General features: G+C 44.6%; 1 protein-coding gene across 1 annotated transcript; it reads left to right on the forward strand.

Annotated features, from left to right (window-relative positions):
• Nucleotides 1-1367: 1367 nt before the first annotated feature.
• Nucleotides 1368-11030, forward strand: LOC121577092 (HMG box-containing protein 1). Its single transcript, XM_041890863.2, has 11 exons — nt 1368-1404; nt 2702-2880; nt 3053-3239; nt 3590-3713; nt 4122-4233; nt 4861-4976; nt 5150-5306; nt 5635-5779; nt 5959-6246; nt 8167-8308; nt 9810-11030. Exons 2-11 carry the CDS (start codon nt 2739-2741, stop codon nt 9825-9827), a joined length of 1431 nt encoding a protein of 476 aa, XP_041746797.1. The 5' UTR covers nt 1368-1404; nt 2702-2738; the 3' UTR covers nt 9828-11030.
• The last annotated feature ends 7660 nt before the right edge of the window (nt 11031-18690 follow it).

Genomic DNA, 18690 nt, shown 5'->3' on the forward strand with positions numbered 1-18690 from the left:
TCGCCGCTGGTGAGTTGGGGATTTCTTACCCACGCCACGTTCGCAGCGCGCAACGGTCCCGCCACATCCGTATCGCACTGATTTCCTTCCATCAGAGAGCAAGAGGAAGAGAGAGGCCCAACTGCGGAAAATCTGTCTCCCTCCAGCAGGTGGTGTTTTTTTCGTTGTTTCGCCCACCAAGCAATGAGTTTTTGTATGGCGGTCAACGAGAGAGTTTCGAATTTGGTCAACAAAAAAATGAATGTCTTATTTTCTACGTGAGGTTTATTTGATCGAATATAAGTTCCGTAATGCTTAAGTTGTTATGAGTGTATTGATATAAATAGGACACGTGACATACTGGCAACTTTGAGAAAAATCATTTTATATCGGAGTTGTCTCGAGATGGCTATGCATATTCATGTCTGTGGCTAGTAGCATAGCATCTCTCTCCTTTGAATACAGGCGGTTGACGTCAACAACCCTCATCGCATATTCATCGCATATTCAAAAATATATGACAATAATGAGATGTACGCACCAATTCAAAGAAAGCATAGGCGGGAGCTAGACAGCCCGCCGTTACGCTTTATGGACAACGACTCCCATTGTTAGGGCGGAGAGACATGCATCTTGTCAGTATATCCATAATCTTTGCCCGTTGAAAATTAATAGGAAGCGTTGTTTCAACGCGCGGTGCCGCACCCTAATGTACATATGCCGCAAGTGTGGTTGATTATTAATTGTGATAAATGTAAAACTGTTATAGATTGTAATTACACATTTGTACCCAAACCTCAGTCACAGCTGTATGTCACATTATGTAACACTGTGATTCGCTGTACCTGACTATGTAATGAGGGGCGGCAGGTAGCTTAGTGGTTAAGAGCGTTGTGCCAGTAACCGAAAGGTCGCTGGTTGTAATCCCCGAGCCGACTAGGTGAAAAATCTGTCGATGTGCCCTTGAGCAAGGCGCTTAACCCTAATTGCTCCTGTAAGTCGCTCTGGATAAGAGCGTCTGCTAAATGACTAAAATGTAAATGTAATGACAATACTGTATTTGGATCTCTTCACAACATGCAAGCCGTTGTTAAAATGAATTCAGACAATGTTGATATTATATTGTTATTCAACAGAGATAGTATAAGAACATTCATGTGAGTTTCAATAACAAAGGAATAATTGTACTCTTCTTGTTATGACCAATCAGCTGTTTCTAGGAAATAACGGGCGTGCACATTCAGCCAATGGGCGTTTGATCAACAAACCAAACCAGGCCCTTTTAGTATCGTCAAGAACCCACCAATCACGATTATAGATTATCTTTACTTCCGTTTTTATTCACCAATACATGACCGTGTTTGTAAGTATTCCTTCCCACCCCTTCAGTGAACGCTAGAGAGTTACTTGATGGCGACAGGTTTGGTAAGTTAACAGATTTCTAAGAAACAAAACTCTAACTAATCTTGAGAAATAAGCAATGTAATTTTCTTTATCCAGCTCTTATAGTTTGGTGGAGTGGAACAGTTGTCATTCGACCGTTCGATGTCGATTGACAACTTATTGTAAACAGATTTTGTTCATTGTTATGTTTGTGGTTTTGGTTGTAATTAGCTTGCTAGGCTAGCAGCTTGCTAGCTATTCATCAAGATAAGTGACAAAGACAGCCTGCTTTCAAAGTAGTTAAACAATGTTTCGGTAAAAACAGACTGAATGTAAACTTTTCGGTTCATTCACTTGACAATCTCGAACACTGAGCGCTGTCGTGTCTGAACTTGTTGACATTCTTTTGTTTACAAGTGAGCTTGGTTATTTTCTAGCTGTCAGTCAAGGAAGCATATTCCCTTGTGACATCACTCAACACAATAACAGATTGAATTATAGAAAAAAGTAGTTGGACAGTTAGCTATAGGCTATGTCAACTTTTCAATGTCATTCTATGTTTTAGCTAGTTTTCCAAGAATCAAAATGTAAAGAAATAAATTGCGCAAGATTAGTTGTCGATTATCTAGAAAGCCATTCATAGACTAGATATAGTCGTAACGTTACAAATTGGCTACAATTTAAGTTTCAAAGATAACGTAAAAAATTGGCTACATTTCATTTAGCCACAGCTATGAAGCAGAAAGCTTGTTATTGTCTTCAGCTGATCTTTTATAATGTAGCCTACATTGCTCAGACTAGGTGGCATGACACGTTGATATTTCTCAATTCCAGTTTAGATCGCGTTTATCAATGAAATAATATAGCTTCTTTCTCTCGATATTTTGTGAATTTTTGTATGATCATAACAGAGTTATTGACCAATGCTTGTTACGCAGTTATGAATGAATGAGCTCTGGTGCGCATGCGTGAAGTTCCCAAAGTGTATAAACAAGGGCTGCACGCATATGGTCACATGGCTGTTCTTTATCTAGTCCACACAGACAAAGGACTTTGTTATAGGGAGGCTTTTTATCCCCTATGTAATTACCTGACATTTTGATTACATTTATTATGATTGTAGAATAATGCAGTCATCTATGCTTTTTTAACCAGTGCTTTTTGTTTTTATTATTCACCTATTAATATTCAATGCAAACATAAATTACATAGGCCTAGCGTTTAACTATAAAAAAGCCAAATAATTTAAAGCATATTCATTTATCATTTTGTATTTTGTATATTTTATACATACCTGTTGTGGTCAGATTCTGAAAATGTAATTTATCATTGTCTCCAGTGTCTGTCTACAGACATGCCAGCTGACATGGCGTAATATGTTGTGGGAAGTTAATAAGACTGAAGGAGTAGAGGAAAACAAAATGGATGCTAATAGAATGGAACACTCCTTTGATCTTCTGAAATGCAATGAGGCTCTGTTCTCCTCACCTGGCTGCCCCCCTACTCCTATGGAGTATGGTAAATATATGCTATTATGTAATAGGTCTACATAACACACACACACAGGTATAAGACTGCAATGTAAAGTGTTACCATAAAGGACAGGAAACTATATTTTCTATGTAATTCTATTCTATTCTGAACGCTTATAAGCACAGCCCTGACCAACCTCACTCCCCTCCTGCTCCAGATGACCTGCCAGAGCTGCAGGAGGTAGAGGAGAACCAGTCCTCTCCAGTGCTGTTCCATGTGGGAGCTGGGGTGTCACATCAGGAGTGTATAGCTGGTTCCCCTCACACCAACTGGCTGACTGAGCTGGCGAACATTGCCACCAGCCCTCAGAGCCCCCTACTGCAGGAGCCTGCTCCCATCAAGAGGTACCTGTTGTGTTTAGAGGTTGACAATGCACATGCACACTTATTTACTGTAGCACACACACACACACACACACACACACACACACACACACACACACACACACACACACACACACACACACACACACACACACACACACACACACACACACACACACACACACACACACACACAGACTGACTGACTGACAGAGCCACACATCAACAAAGCATTAGGTTGATGTTTGATTGATATGTTGATATTGATATGTATATTAGTATTTATCCTTATCAGGTTGTCTCCTGGACGGGCCAAGTGATGGTGTTAGATTGTTAATGTGTTGATCATTAATATGTATTTCTCTCATCAGGTCGTCTCCTGTGCACATCTTTGCCACCAGTCGTAGTTTACATTCCTACGCCCGACCGCCCCTAGCCAGCAGTGCACCCAGCCCCTCTAGGGGTCACCTTAGGGAGCGCAGCAGACGTGTCAGAGTACGACCTTTCACCTTTTACCTTTCAGTTCAACCGTTTCCTGTGTGTGGACCCTATCACCCTCTCCACTCCTATACTGAATGAATAAAATGTTTTTGTACGCGTCACCTCACCTAGACTATCTACTACAAGATTATGTATGACCATTGTTGTGGTCAATTACATTTTAGTTTAGTCAATTCAGGAAGTAAACTGAAATCCTTCACTAAAATTCAAATTTTCCCTCAATGGATTGGAAATTCATTGAGGAATTTCCTTAATGGACTGAATTGAAGTGGCATTGGCCAGCCCTGATGGGCATGCTTCATTCAGCGCAATGTAACTGTTCTATAACATTGCGACAACACTGCAATTTATAACGTGCTGTTTTGTAATATGTTTCTCTTTGTTTGAACGTCCCCCATTCAGGCCAGCAGTGAGTCAGAGTCTGGTGTGTTCTCTATGTCATCCTTCTCTGATGATGAAGACATGGGTTGGTCTAACTCCTGGCCCTCAACAGCCTGGCACTGCTTCCTGAAAGGTATGGACGCACGCACGCACGCGCACACACAGACACACACACACACAGAGAAAGAGAGAGAGAAATGGAAAAGCTTTTCCTAGAATTTTGGCCTTGAGTGCTTTTACCTTTTACATGTGGAAAAAGCCTAGTTAACACATTGATAACAAGTGGCTGTGCAGTCTGGAGTCAGGACTGTATCAGGCAACAGATCCCAGATCCTGTGGCATGGCATGGATGAAAGAGAACTTCCTCCAGTTGATCAGTAGCAAGATTGAGGCTATGCTTATTGGGACACCCAAGCAGGTCATCTGCCCTCCAATCAACGGCTAGGTCGTCCACCTGTCCACTGTCATCTCCAACCTAGGAGTCAAGTTTGAGTATGTAAAACATACTTTTTCCATCTTAAAAACATTGTCTGGGTCATACCATCACTATCCCAGCCAGATGCAGAGAATCTCATCCATGCCTTCATCTTCTCTCGGATCGACTACGGCAATGTGCTCTTTGGGGGCCTCCCAGCAATCAATCACTCACTCACTCACTCACTCACTCACTCACTCACTCACTCACTCACTCACTCACTCACTCACTCACTCACTCACTCACTCACTCACTCACTCACTCACATGTTTTGCTGTTAATCAGGCACCCGGCTGCGGTTCCACGGGGGTTCTAACAAGGAGTGGCAAGAGGCTGAGGACCTGGAAGACTCTGATGACGAGTCAGATGATGACAGAATAATGCCATCCACCTCCAGAAAGGTAGCAAAATGTTTTACAGCGAAAAATGACAAAAAGTCCACCTAGTCCCTCCCTGTTTGTTTGTTTTCTTCCGTTTGATGCCTTATGAACATGCCCTTGATAATCGTCAGAGCTGATATGATTGGGTATCCTCCCTCTCACATTTTTCTCTCTGGATGTTGATTGATTTACAGAGCTACGGTTCGGAAGGTCTGAAGCTAGTGGCCCATGAGGAGAACGTGTCGTACAGCCAGGCTGTCCTCAAACTCACCTTTGACCCCGGCTCGCCAGAAGATGGCCTCTTAACGGCAGAGTGCAGATTTCATCACCCCTTTTTTGTGAAAAACAAAGGTAAAAGAACGAAATGTCTTTGAATTGTTAACAAGATAACTGAATCAGTTAAGGGAACATGACGAACTGGAACTGCATGCAAATGATAAAGGCAGGCGCTATTGGTCTGATCTCCAGAAGTTGTAGCTATCATCAGATTGATTAAGCAAATGTTCAGCACTTAATGTTCCATGGAAGCGGATAGGCCTATTTGTGGACTAATCTTTGAGACTGCATGGTGATAGGGCATGCCTTGTAGTACAGGCCAGATTCACATCTTGGACAGGTTCACATCTTTGTATGTGTATCTTTTAAAATGTTTACATCTCCATATCTCTTCCTGTCCCAGGCTGGTCCTCGTTCTATCCCAGCCTGACGGTGGTGCAGCACGGTATCCCCTGCTATGAGATGCAGGTGGGGGACCTATGTCTTCCTCCAGGCCACAGAGATGCCATAAACTGTGACGACTCTGTTGTCTTCGACACCTTCAGGAGGTACAGAATAATACCAATGTTAAACAACAAAAAAACGTATGCACACTCATATATGCTCCCGGGGGCTTAGTTTATTCAGACAATATCAATGCCTCCGTATGACTCTGTAGATAAGATTTATGGTGAAATGATATAAATTGTATCTACAATCTCCTCTCTCTATATATATCCCTCTCCAGTTATGACTTCACCCCTCTGGACTCGTCAGCTGTGTATGTTCTGAGCAGCATGGCCAGGCAGCGTAGGACCTCCCAGTCCAGCGGTGGCGCTGTCTCCCCCGACCCAGAGAAACTCTCTAGTTCCTCCCACCCCTCCTCCGCCAGCAAATCAAACAGGAGCAATACCTCAGGGACAGCCCCTGGCGGGGCCACGCCCACCAAATGCAAGCGGCCAATGAACGCCTTCATGCTCTTCGCTAAGAAGTACAGGTTGGAGTACACACAGATGTACCCTGGGAAGGATAACAGGTGGGTAGGAAGACCAAAACGTGTTTGTGTGTGTGCTTGCGTGTGGGTGTGTGCATTAGTGGGACAGTCCTGTTCTGACAAACTGTTTACAAAATGAAAGGATCTCTATGTTAGGAATGTCTCTGAGTAGGCTATTGCTTTAGACCAGGGCCACAGGTAGGATTACAGTAGTGGAGAAAAGACTGTTGTCTCACAGTAATTGATAAAGTTCCACACACATGAGTGAATGTATACAGTGGGGAAAAAAAGTATTTAGTCAGCCACCAATTGTGCAAGTTCTCCCACTTAAAAAGATGAGAGAGGCCTGTAATTTTCATCATATGTACACGTCAACTATGACAGACAAAATGAGAAAAAAAAATCCTGAAAATCTCATTGTAGGATTTTTAATGAATTTATTTGCAAATTATGGTGGAAAATAAGGATTTGGTCAATAACAAAAGTTTCTCAAAACTTTGTTATATACCCTTTGTTGGCAATGACACAGGTCAAACGTTTTCTGTAAGTCTTCACAAGGTTTTCACACACTGTTGCTGTTATTTTGGCCCATTCCTCCATGCAGATCTCCTCTAGAGCAGTGATGTTTTGGGGCTGTCGCTGGGCAACACAGACTTTCAACTCCCTCCAAAGATTTTCTATAGGGTTGAGATCTGGAGACTGGCTAGGCTACTCCAGGACCTTGAAATGCTTCTTACGAAGCCACTCCTTCGTTGCCCGGGCGGTGTGTTTGGGATCATTGTCGTGCTGAAAGACCCAGCCACGTTTCATCTTCAATGCCCTTGCTGATGGAAGGAGGTTTTCACTCAAAATATCACGATACATGGCCCCATTCATTCTTTCCTTTACACGGATCAGTCGTCCTGGTCCCTTTGCAGAAAAACAGCCCCAAAGCATGATGTTTCCACCCCATGCTTCACAGTAGGTATGGTGTTCTTTGGATGCAACTCAGCATTCTTTGTCCTCCAAACACGACGAGTTGAGTTTTTACCAAAAAGTTCTATTTTGGTTTAATCTGACCATATGACATTCTCCCAATCCTCTTCTGGATCATCCAAATGCACTCTAGCAAACTTCAGACGGGCCTGGACATGTACTGGCTTAAGCAGGGGGACACGTCTGGCACTGCAGGATTTGAGTCCCTGGCGGCGTAGTGTGTTACTGATGGTAGGCTTTGTTACTTTGGTCCCAGCTCTCTGCAGGTCATTCACTAGGTCCCCCCGTGTGGTTCTGGGATTTTTGCTCACCGTTCTTGTGATCATTTTGACCCCACGGGGGTGAGATCTTGCGTGGAGCCCCAGATCGAGGGAGATTATCAGTGGTCTTGTATGTTTTCCATTTCCTAATAATTGCTCCCACAGTTGATTTCTTCAAACCAAGCTGCTTACCTATTGCAGATTCAGTCTTCCCAGCCTGGTGCAGGTCTACAATTTTGTTTCTGGTGTCCTTTGACAGCTCTTTGGTCTTGGCCATAGTGGAGTTTGGAGTGTGACTGTTTGAGGTTGTGGACAGGTGTCTTTTATACTGATAACAAGTTCAAACAGGTGCCATTAATACAGGTAACGAGTGGAGGACAGAGGAGCCTCTTAAAGAAGAAGTTACAGGTCTGTGAGAGCCAGAAATCTTGCTTGTTTGTAGGTGACCAAATACTTATTTTCCACCATAATTTGCAAATAAATTCATTAAAAATCCTACAATGTGATTTTCTGGAAAGAAAATTCTCAATTTGTCTGTCATAGTTGACGTGTACCTATGATGAAAATTACAGGCCTCTCTCATCTTTTTAAGTAGGAGAACTTGCACAATTGGTGACTGACTAAAAACTTTTTTCCCCACTGTACAATAACAAATGAATGAATGAGTGACTGAATGAATGAATGAATTACGGTATAAATGATAGTATGTCCTTGTGTCCCTATACAGAGCCATCAGTGTGATCCTGGGTGATAAGTGGAAGAAGATGAAGAGCGAGGAGAGGAGGATGTACACTGTGGAGGCCAAAGCTCTGGCTGACGAGCAGAAGAGACTCAACCCTGACTGCTGGAAACGCAAGAGAACCAACTCAGTAAGTTGATCACAGTGACCACGTTTACATGCAGACCAATATCCCGTTATTATTCGGGATACTCAAGTATTCTGTTTTCGAATTGACACACAAACATCATATCCCATTTACAATAACCTGAAAAGCTTGTATCCTGGCTATGGGAAACCCAGATCAGATGTCTGGGATATGCTGATCTTAGACTGGATACTGTGGCATGTAAACATCTTATCCCGTTTACTTTTGTTTTTCGCGGTCTGCGCAGGCTCAATTTCGCATATCATGGGTGTTGTGTGATGATGTTTTCATCTGATTGTCAAACAAATCACTTCAAAAAGTAGGCTACCTGCGGAGTTCGATCCACCATAATTCCATAATAATTACTTTTGCTGATATTCTGTGCTGGACCGTATAGCCTGGCTACTTTCACCTCTAATTTAGACAACTTTCTGCTTATAATTTCCAACATTTGGTAGGCCATATTATAATTTCCGACATTTGGTAGGGCATTTGTTTGTCAACTACAGTATAGTTAGATACATGCAGCTTCTCTTCTGTCATAACTTGTTGCCCCAGAAGACTAAATAAAGTAGTGCTCAGCAGAATAATGTCCTACGTTGATAGAATGAATGTATTGGTAATCTAATTAACACCGGTAAAGTTGTCTGTTTCATTTAGGGACCGGGGAGAAAACACAAAAACTCCAAAACAGTGGAAAGATTGGTCCTGTGCAAAATGTCCAAATATCATCAGTTTGACCGGTTTTAAGGAAATTAAAATCTGTGAAAATGATGAAACACATTTCAGTTCGTCTCAGGTGCGTATTTGATGCGGTTGAAATACTGTCTGCTTGCATAACAGTGTCAAAGATAACATTACACGCGCATTCACATTTTCTCAAGAGATGCGGAAAGAAAGAAATCATATTTCTCCACTCCTCTTCCCGAGACAAAATTAACATTTGTTGTATAATTTTACTGCAAGAAATGCATAATTCTGTAGGAGTTATGAGCTATTATCCGGAATACTGTGCGCATCATGTAAATGGGGTCACTGATCATAAAGAACTCAGTAAGGTGTAATAGGTATGATGCTGATCTTATTTCCAAGGCCCAGTTTCTCTGGTTTAAACCCAACTCTGTAAAGACTGTTATTATAGGCATGATCATAAAGTTCCAATTGAAATCATCCAGGTATATAGTTTACCAGGCAACTGCGCCAAATCCAGGGCTTAGCTAAAACAAATAGTGATAATGTAAGGTCACAGAGTTATAAAACCTATAGGACGCACTGCTACAAATGTCACTGCAGCCTATCAATGGAAAGATAGGAGGTGCACACTCTAGGTATTATAAAGCTGTGTGTAAGTTCTGAGCATGCTTTAAAGGCCCAGTGCACTCAAAATTCTGTTTTTCCTGTGTTTTGTATAATATTTAACAGCTGATTAAACAAACACTGATATTGACATAAAAACGGCTGCATATGACCTTTACCCTCCACCTCTCTCTTCCTCTCTCCTCAGGGGTCCCAGCACCAATAGATGGCCTTTGACCTTCAGACACTGGTGTGTGTGGCGTGGAGAGGTCAGAGGTCAAAGGTGAACTGACCGACCAGGCGACCCCACTATCTCTCTAGCCTGGTTCCAGATCTGTTTGTGCTGTATAGCCAACTCCTATGGTCGTTGGACCATAAGACAGCACAAACAGACCTGGAACCAGGCTACTCTGTCTCTCTCTCTCTGCTCACCTGTCAAATTGATGAGACTTAACTGTGATGCTGAATACACTTGCTTTTATAACTTAGAGACCTTATAGATAGGCCTACAAACATTTTAAAGACAAAACGACAACTATGAACTATATATCAAAAAGCAGGTCATCTAATGTAACTAACCGTGCTTATATATTCTTACATCTTAAAATGACAAGAGATGCCTTGTTATTCCTCTATAAGAAAGGAAAGGCTCAGTTTTTATTTCTTCAGGTAATTTCATATTTCGAGGCGTGAAACCTTGAGATCAGGGTTGCAAAATTCCGGTAACTTTCCAAAGATTCCCTGGTTTTCCATAAATTCAGGTTGGAAGATTCCTGGAATCAGGAGGGTATAAGCAAGAAATCCAGAATCCTCCAACCAGGAATTCTGGAAAACTTGAGAATTTTGTTAGTTACCGGAAATTGACTGCCCTACTTGAGACCCAGTGGTGCTAAGTTCGGTGAAGGAAGGAGGAGCAGTGATACAAAATGTATATTTTTTATTGTAAAAAGCTTTGGTAACACTTTATTTGAAGGGTCCATAATAAAACATTTATAAGGCATTTACAAACCGTTTGCTCATCATTTATTAATCATGCAGGAATGTCCACCAATGGCATGTCCATCTTTTTGTGAGAAATTACACTGGTCACTCAAAACATTTATAAAATATTTAAAGTATAAATAGCGCTCACTTTAGATTAAGGACTGCAAAAATACTTTACTAATTATTAGTAAATGGTTTATAAATGTGGGCGTAATGATTCATAAATGGTGAACACACAATTTATAAATGCCTTATTAAATGGTTTAATACGGAACCTTAAAATATAGTGTTTTTTCTCTTCTCAGCTGTTGTTCATATTGATTATATTTGTACAACTCAATATATTGCACAGATTGATAAAGCCTTTCATGCATTGTATCATACACTACATGCCCAGAAGTATGTGGACACCTGCTCGTCGAACATCTCATTCCAAAATCATGGGCATTAATATGGAGTTGGTCCCCCCTTTGCTGCTATAACAGCCTCCACTCTTCTGGGAATGCTTTTCACTAGATGTTGGAATATTGCTGCAGGGACTTGCTCCCATTCAGCCACAAGAGCTTTAGTTTGGCCGGGCACTGATGTTGGGCGATTAGGCCTGGCTCGCAGTCAGCGTTCCAATTCATCCCAAAGGTGTTTGATGGGCTTGAGGTCAGGGCTCTGTGCAGGCCAGTCAAGTTCTTCCACAACGATCTCGACAAACCATTTCTGTATGGACCTCGCTTTGTGCACGGGGGCATTGTCATGCTAAAACAGGAAAGGGCCTTCCCCAAATTGTTGCCACAAAGTTGGAAGTATAGAATCGTTTAGAATGTCAATGTATGCTGTAGCGTTAAGATTTCCCTTCATTGGAACTAAGGGGCCTACCCCAAGCCATGAAAAAAAGCCCCAGACCATTATTCCTCCTCCACCAAACTTTACAGTTGGCACTATGCATTCAGGTAGGTAGCGTTCTCCTGGCGTTCGCCAAACCCAGATTCGTCCATTGGACTGCCAGATGGTCAAGCGTGATTCATTACTCCGGTGAGCTTTACACCACTCCAGCCGACGATTGGCATTGCGCATAGTGATCTTAGGCATGTGTGCAGCTGCTCGGCCATGGAAAACCATTTCATGAAGCTCCCGACGAACAGTTATTGTGCTGACAATGCTTCCAGAGGCAGTTTAGAACTCAGTAGTGAGTGTTGCAACCGAGGACAGATGATATTTACGCGCTACGCGCTTTAGCACTTGGCGGTCCCGTTCTGTGAGCGTGTGTGGCCTACCACTTCGCGGCTGAGCTGTTGTTGCTCCTAGATGTTTCCACTTCACATTAACAGCACTTACAGTTGACCGGGGCAGCTCTAGCAGGGCATACATTTGACAAACTGACTTGTTGGAAAGGTGGCATCCTATGACGGTGCCACGTTGAAAGTCACTGAGCTCTTCAGTAAGGCCATTCTACTGCCAATGTTTGTCTATGGAGATTGCATGGCTGTGTGCTCGCCTTTATACAACTGTCAGCAACGGGTGTGGCTGAAATAGCCGAATCCACTAATTTGAAGCGGTGTCCATATACTTTTGTATATATAGTGTATTAGCTGTGAGCTTCAGGGGCTATATAAAGTTTGTTATACATACTGCCCATCTGAGGCCAGATCTACCAAAACAGAATAAAACAGTCTGAAACAAGGAGGGACCTCCTGGACTTGTCCAATAAGGAACTTAAGGTTACTTCCGTAACCCTGGTTGTCTGGTAATATGAGTGAGATGTATCAGATGGGGATTCGCTAGGATCACCAACATCATCAACCTCTCCCTCGCCCATGGAACTGTCCCTTCCAACTACAAAACAGCTGCACTCATCCTAAAGAAGACTGACTAGATTCCTCCATCCTCAACAACTATCACCCCATCTCCAACATCACCTTCCTCGCCAAAACCCCTTAAACAGACTGTTGCCTCCCAACTACAAACCCACCTCCTGAACAATAACGTATTTGAGCCCCTCCAGTCTTGTTTCCGACCCCTCCACAGTACTGAAACTGCCCTCCTCAAAGTCATCACCATCCTCCTAACCTCTTCTTATACTAATGCCCTCAACATCCTGATTCTCCTCGACCTGAGTGCCGCCTTTGGCACAGTGAGCCATCAAGTCCTGCTCACCAGTCTGGAGGGTCTCGGTGTTGAGGGCACCACACTCTCCTGGCTACAATCATACCTCACCAACCGGACCCACTACATCTCCCTCAATAGCCATACCTCTGACTCTGCTGCTGTCACACAGGGTGTCCCTCAGGGCTCTGTACTGGGTCCCTTACTCTTCATCATCTACATCCTCCTGCTTGGTCAGATCCTCTGCCACTTCAACCTCAACTTCCACTGCTACTCCAACGACACCCAAATCTACCTGACACCAATTCTCTCCTCGACCCACCTCTGACCCACATTGAATCCTGCCTCTCTGAAAAAAAAAACTGGATGCAACACAACTTCCTAAAGCTAAACAGTGCAAAACCGGCTGCAGGCCACCTTGCCGTTCCCAAGTCCAAGCTCCAAAGCTTCGGCGACAGGGCCTTCTTTAGGGTTGATCCAAGGCTCTGGAACTCCCTCCCTCCAGCCATCTGTGACTCTGAGTCCATCACCATCTTTCTGTCCACTCCTAAAGCCCCATCTCTTCACCTTGGCCTACCCCTAAGCTCCCCCCACCCCCCACACACTCTCTCCCCCCCCACACACACACGCACAACACCTGCTAGCTCACGCATACACTGACACTCTTTTCCCTTCTTTAAGCCCTCTTCTCTTTGTTTCATATTTGTGTTTCTTTCTGCTGTTGTCTTGTTTTGATCAGTTTTTTTGTTTAGTTTTTACAATTTTAAAGCGACTTTGGGTCATTGAAAAGCGCTATATAAGTCCCATGTATTATTATTACATTTACATTTACGTTTTAGTCTACTCTCGGAAGGACCAATCAAAAGTGTATGTTGGTGACAGACAGGTAGAGTGGCGAATGAGGTGCGCCCCCTTAACTCCTTATAAGGAACCACTCTCCCGCCCTCTGGTCATTCTCAAGCATGCTTCTCTTCCTCACGCTCTTGCGAGCAGGGAAATGCTGTAATACATCTCACTGATATCAGAAAACCGGGGTACAAAATTGACCTTAAGTTATCTTTCAAATACTAATTTCAATGTATCACATACTGTATGGTGATATGGCCAACTCCCGAATCGCAAACATGCTCACCGAAGCCAGGGTTGTCCCAACATCAGCAACCCTCAGAGGCTCCGAAACTGAGGAAGTATGCAGCAAGAAGGTGCAGAAACAAGCTGTTGGGAAAACTTCATAACAAAGTGAGGGGAAGCCCAAAACATGGCGCACAAAATCTCAGTTTAATGAAATATGTCCCAAGAAACAGTGTCCAAGAGGTAAACTCCTCCATAAGAGAGGGCCCTTTCAGGCCCCTCCGAAGGCTGTCACCCTCGCCAATATAAATCACCATAATCCAAAGAGTGAAGAGCATTACACCCTTGCCTAAGCTCTCGGTCAATCCAAGTAGATGTGCAATGCGTGTACTGGACAACGACAGGGACGCCCTTCTGGGGAAGGGGACAGGCGAAAAAGTGCGACAATAAGAAACCGGGGCCAAAGGATGGGGTTAGGTATACGGTTAGCCTGAAAAACCCTAGGGCAGAATGCAGGTGCGAACAGTGGCTGGTAGAGCACAGTCCACACACTCACTTTAGGGAAGCCAAGGGCAGTAGTGAAGCGAAAGATGGAGGAATATTACATTTCCACGCTTCTCAGCGGCTAGTAGCTGCTGTGAAAGAATCTTAAGCACGATAGACATGTCCCAGGTTGAGGAACCTCGTCCCCAGGCTATTGCGCACAACGCATATAAGCCTGGGATATCAATGATTCAAAGTTGGCCTTAGTGGGAGTGACCATAGAATTCTATAGGAGTGACCTACTGAGTAAAGTATTTGTCATCATTTAATTTTGAAGAATCACATGACTGCGAGGTGTGGGGAGGGTTAAGGGGAAGGTGTTGTAGGTGACGATTGGTTGGTAGATTAAGCCGATTAAGCCAATGCCTATGCACTGGGAGTTTCTCCTGTTCTTTCTGTATAGGCTAACGAAGGCCAACAAGTTTGTTGCGTTGGTCCACCAGACCCTTTGCGCATTTGGGCGGAAGTGTCTGGGAACGAGATTACAGGACGAGAGTGTGCATAAGGGGGCTGGCACTCTTTTTCAAGAGTCGCAGACCTGTCTTCCTTTCCTTTTATTTTATTTATTTATCACCGGCTGTGCCCTCGAGAGAGTAGAGAATTGCTTTGTTCGCTAGGGTATAAACCCTGCATGCCAATAGCTGCCAGGACTGGTCGTGAGTAGGGTATAACTGCTGACCGGAAAGTCACTGGCCATCGAGGGGCTCGAAGATGAGGGGGAGGCCCTATTGCCTTGCTCTGTGTAGACGGAAAAGGGAGGGTAGGCAACATAGGAGGAAAAGCCTACGGCATCACCCTATTTCATGGGTCAGCTCTCCCACCCCAAATGGCATGGTCACTGTTTTTGGGATGGGTTCTCCCATGGCCCTCACAGGGTCTTCGCTTCTACCAGGCTGCAGCAAGTCAGTCCGGATAGATGCGGGAAACGGGCTCCCTCTAGACAGAGCAGGCAATGTATATGAAGGAAGTAGGAAACGACTGCATGTATTCAAAATCCTGTATTCTTAATTATGCATTCATAATCCTGGGCAGTAGGACAGCTATGTGACTGGTATGTCTTGTCCCTGCTCCATGTCAAGAGCGAAGATATATCCTCAGCCACTCGCTCCCATAAGATGGGGAGGCAGAGCGGGCAGTGGCCCAGTTGCGTGAACCAATCGCAGTAGAACGGGACGAAGAAAAGCCGAAGCTGTCTGGGGCTCTGACGCCAGAAAGTAAAGTAAGGATTTACTATACTGACTGATCTCTAGCTCAATGGAGAGTGTTCTCCATAACAGAGCCAAGTCACCTTTATCATGTAGAGGAAAAAACGCCCCTCAGAACCTAAAAGGGCTGAGGGGGTTTCACAGAGAGCCCTGGAAACCTGTTCTCCCATAGAACGGGGGAAGGGAATATAGTTAGGGTTCGCCTGCATTGTTGTCTATAGTGGTAGTGCCCTCTGCCAGGAAAGCTGGGGCGGTGCATCTCGGAGCTGGTTTGACTGAGATTGCTCGCTCAATAACTGTTAGAGGCAAAAAGGCCATAGGCAAGGGGAAAAGACAGATTGCCGTCCTGTTCCATGTGTCGGTGAGTCCAGAGGGAGGGCTGACATGCTGACTCATGCCCCTGGCTGAAAACCTGAGAAGGCGCCGGGGGGAGAGCCTGGTTTTGTCTTAAGACAGCCCTGCCTTCCTACTGCTGCAAAAACGCAGAGAGGGGAAGGAGTGGCCAATGTTAAACCCAAAGAGAAAGGGTAGGGCAGGGAGGGGCCAGGGCTGCGCCCTAGGTTAGCCGACCCTTCTTACCTCCCTTAGGAGGGTTAGAAGGGCGGAACCCTACTGCGGCAGCAGCGTATCTATGCTTACCTACGTTTGGCCTGGTTCAGAGCTTAGCCTGAGTCTTGGCAGACTGTTGCGTCGCCTTCTTTCTTGCGCATGTCACACTTCTGCCACATGGCGGCGACTGTGTGCCCGAACAACTCCTTGTGTGTTACTAGGGCATCCAGGAGGTCCACCTTTTCTTTGTCTGTTAAGCTGGATATGCTCAGCCAAAGTGCCCTTTCTTCCACCACTGCCAGGTTCATGGTACGACCACAGCCTTGATTGGCACTACGGGAGGCACAGAGGTTTAGGTCTGTAATCATACATATCTCCTCCCAAGCATCTGGACCTAGGGTATATGAGTCCAGTTGCTTCCCCACCTCCTCCAGTAGTTCAGACTGATAAGCCAACTATAAAGAGGTCACATTGAGAGCTCTGATTGCCTGGGCCGAGGCTTTGTACGTTTTCTGCAAAATAGAGGCAGTAAAGCGCTCCGTCTTTCTAGAGAGTGGGGTCCCGGTGTCGTTAGTAACACAGCGCGAGGGGCTGAGATGGCTAGCCAGGGACGGCTCTACCGTGGGAGTCTCTACAAGTTGTACAGGTCCCTTAACAGGCCCCGAGCCCCTACAGGAGGCAGCCACGCGAGTCTCACTGCGACTCGCTTGCAGACATGGAAGAGCCCAAACTCTGATGGAGGAAGGGCGGCTTCACTGCTCTTGGGGCCATCAGACCTGCGGGCCTGAGAGGGCGGGAGAACGGGGTCGTCATCCTGCTTGCGGCTAATAGCTAGCAATAATGAGCACAGTAGAACGCTATAGCCACGAGGCTAGTGGGGTGTTAGCTAGCTAGCAGTTACCTCGTGGTGAAGGTGTGCCGTAGCTAGCTCAGTGCTGTGCTAGCTCAAGGATTTTCATGAGATGAATATCCCATTGTCATCCTCGTCATCCCCTAGCTCTCCTTCCCCCGACAATACGTCATCAGACAGTGAGGGGAGGAAGTCGAGGCTATCCATGACCTCACCCCAGCTGGGCTCGGTTGCGGGGAGCTGAGCCTCAGCTTTTGCTGTTGGATGCTTGTTTAAGCCTCCTCCTCAAACCTGCCTTAGGCAGCAGTTTGCAGTGCTCACAGGACTCAGGGTCGTCTAGCGCTTCTTGGGCATGATCCTTTCCCAAGCAATTGATGCATCAAGGGTGGAAATCCTTACCCTCAATCATGGAACCAAAAGCGCAATAACGTGGGAGTTTGAGTGCTGGGCTCGTCCTAGGATGGGATAGCAGAGGCCATTGTGAGGAACAAGGCTTGCTAGGAGGACAAAGCAATGCCTGTTGTAAGAACAACGTGTACATGTAGGGAGTTAGCAATGCTACCGTGTTTGCAGGTAGGATATGCTAGTGAGGTTAGCTTGCCTCTCAGCGAGCTAGCCAAGTTAGCCTTGCAGCGTGGGCTAACCAAGTCTAAATAGCTAGCCGTGCAGCTAGCTACTAACGGAGACTGAGAACTAGAAAAGCAATTTTGAAACAAAGCAAAAACCTTTAGTTCAGTACTCAATCTCTCGACAGGGTCTGAAGACCTGTATCCTACAAATATCCTACACGGTTCGCTTGTGAGCAATTAAGCAGGGAAACAGGGATCCAGTCATGCTGAGAACTAGAGAGCAATAGTCCTCACGAGAAAGAGAAGCGAGAATGACCATAGGGTTGGAGTGTGACTCCTTATAAGAAGATGATGGGCTCACCTCATTCGCCACTCTACCTGTCGTCTCCAACATGCACTTTTTATTGGTCCTTCCAAGAGTATTGGTGATCCTAGCGAATCCCCATATGTGATACATCGAAATGAGTATTTGAAAGATAACCCTTATGTTATTGTTCTGTTGCAAAACGTTTTGAAAGGTTTCCTTCCAATCTCTAATGAACATGACCTAGATACCCTGTTTCCTGATTCCCACTGTAGGGTCGAACCGAACCGAACTATTATGGCTTGGATATTTTATTTTCACATTGTCCTTTCTAGCATGGTTCCAGCAACTGTGGTAGATGTATAACCAGGCCATAATAGTCTCAGTACAGCTCGGCTAGGCTTGGCTTGGCCCTATAGTGTGAATCAGCCATCTAGTTGCTAAACCACCTGGCCGTGTGCTGATGATGACGTGTATTTGTGCACTCATCCAAACAGCACTTCAGGCCGAAGCCTTCACTGTAAGTGTTTTAATTTCTTTTTGCACTTTATATAATCTTGTACAGTACAACCAATCAAATGTATGCTAGTGGAAGCTACTGGTAACTGCCAAAATAAAGGAAACATTTGAGTAAATGAGGGATACAAAGTATATTGAAAGCAGGTGCTTCCACATGTGTGTGGTTCCTGAGTTAATTAAGCAATTAAAACATCACATCATGCTTAAGGTCATGTATAAAAATGCCCAGTTGACCATTATTTTGAAAGAGGGGTCTCAAAGGAGCATAGGGGGTTTAAAGGGTGTGTGTGTGTGTGTGTATGTATGTGTGTATCAGTCACCAGATCTCAACCCAATTGAACACTTATGGGAGATCAACAAAACACCACATGATGGAACTTCTCATGGAAGAATGGTGT

The sequence above is a fragment of the Coregonus clupeaformis genome, chromosome 2, assembly GCF_020615455.1.
Source record: "Coregonus clupeaformis isolate EN_2021a chromosome 2, ASM2061545v1, whole genome shotgun sequence".
Taxonomy (NCBI): Eukaryota; Metazoa; Chordata; class Actinopteri; order Salmoniformes; family Salmonidae; genus Coregonus; species Coregonus clupeaformis.

Excerpts from the sequence above, each read along its gene's own strand:
- LOC121577092 (XM_041890863.2), top strand. The coding sequence starts at position 2,739 with ATGTTGTGGGAAGTTAATAAGACTGAAGGAGTAGAGGAAAACAAAATG. Across the intron at positions 2,881-3,052 it reads CCCTACTCCTATGGAGTATG|ATGACCTGCCAGAGCTGCAG; the intron begins GTAAATATATGC and ends CTCCTGCTCCAG. Across the intron at positions 3,714-4,121 it reads AGCGCAGCAGACGTGTCAGA|GCCAGCAGTGAGTCAGAGTC; the intron begins GTACGACCTTTC and ends TCCCCCATTCAG.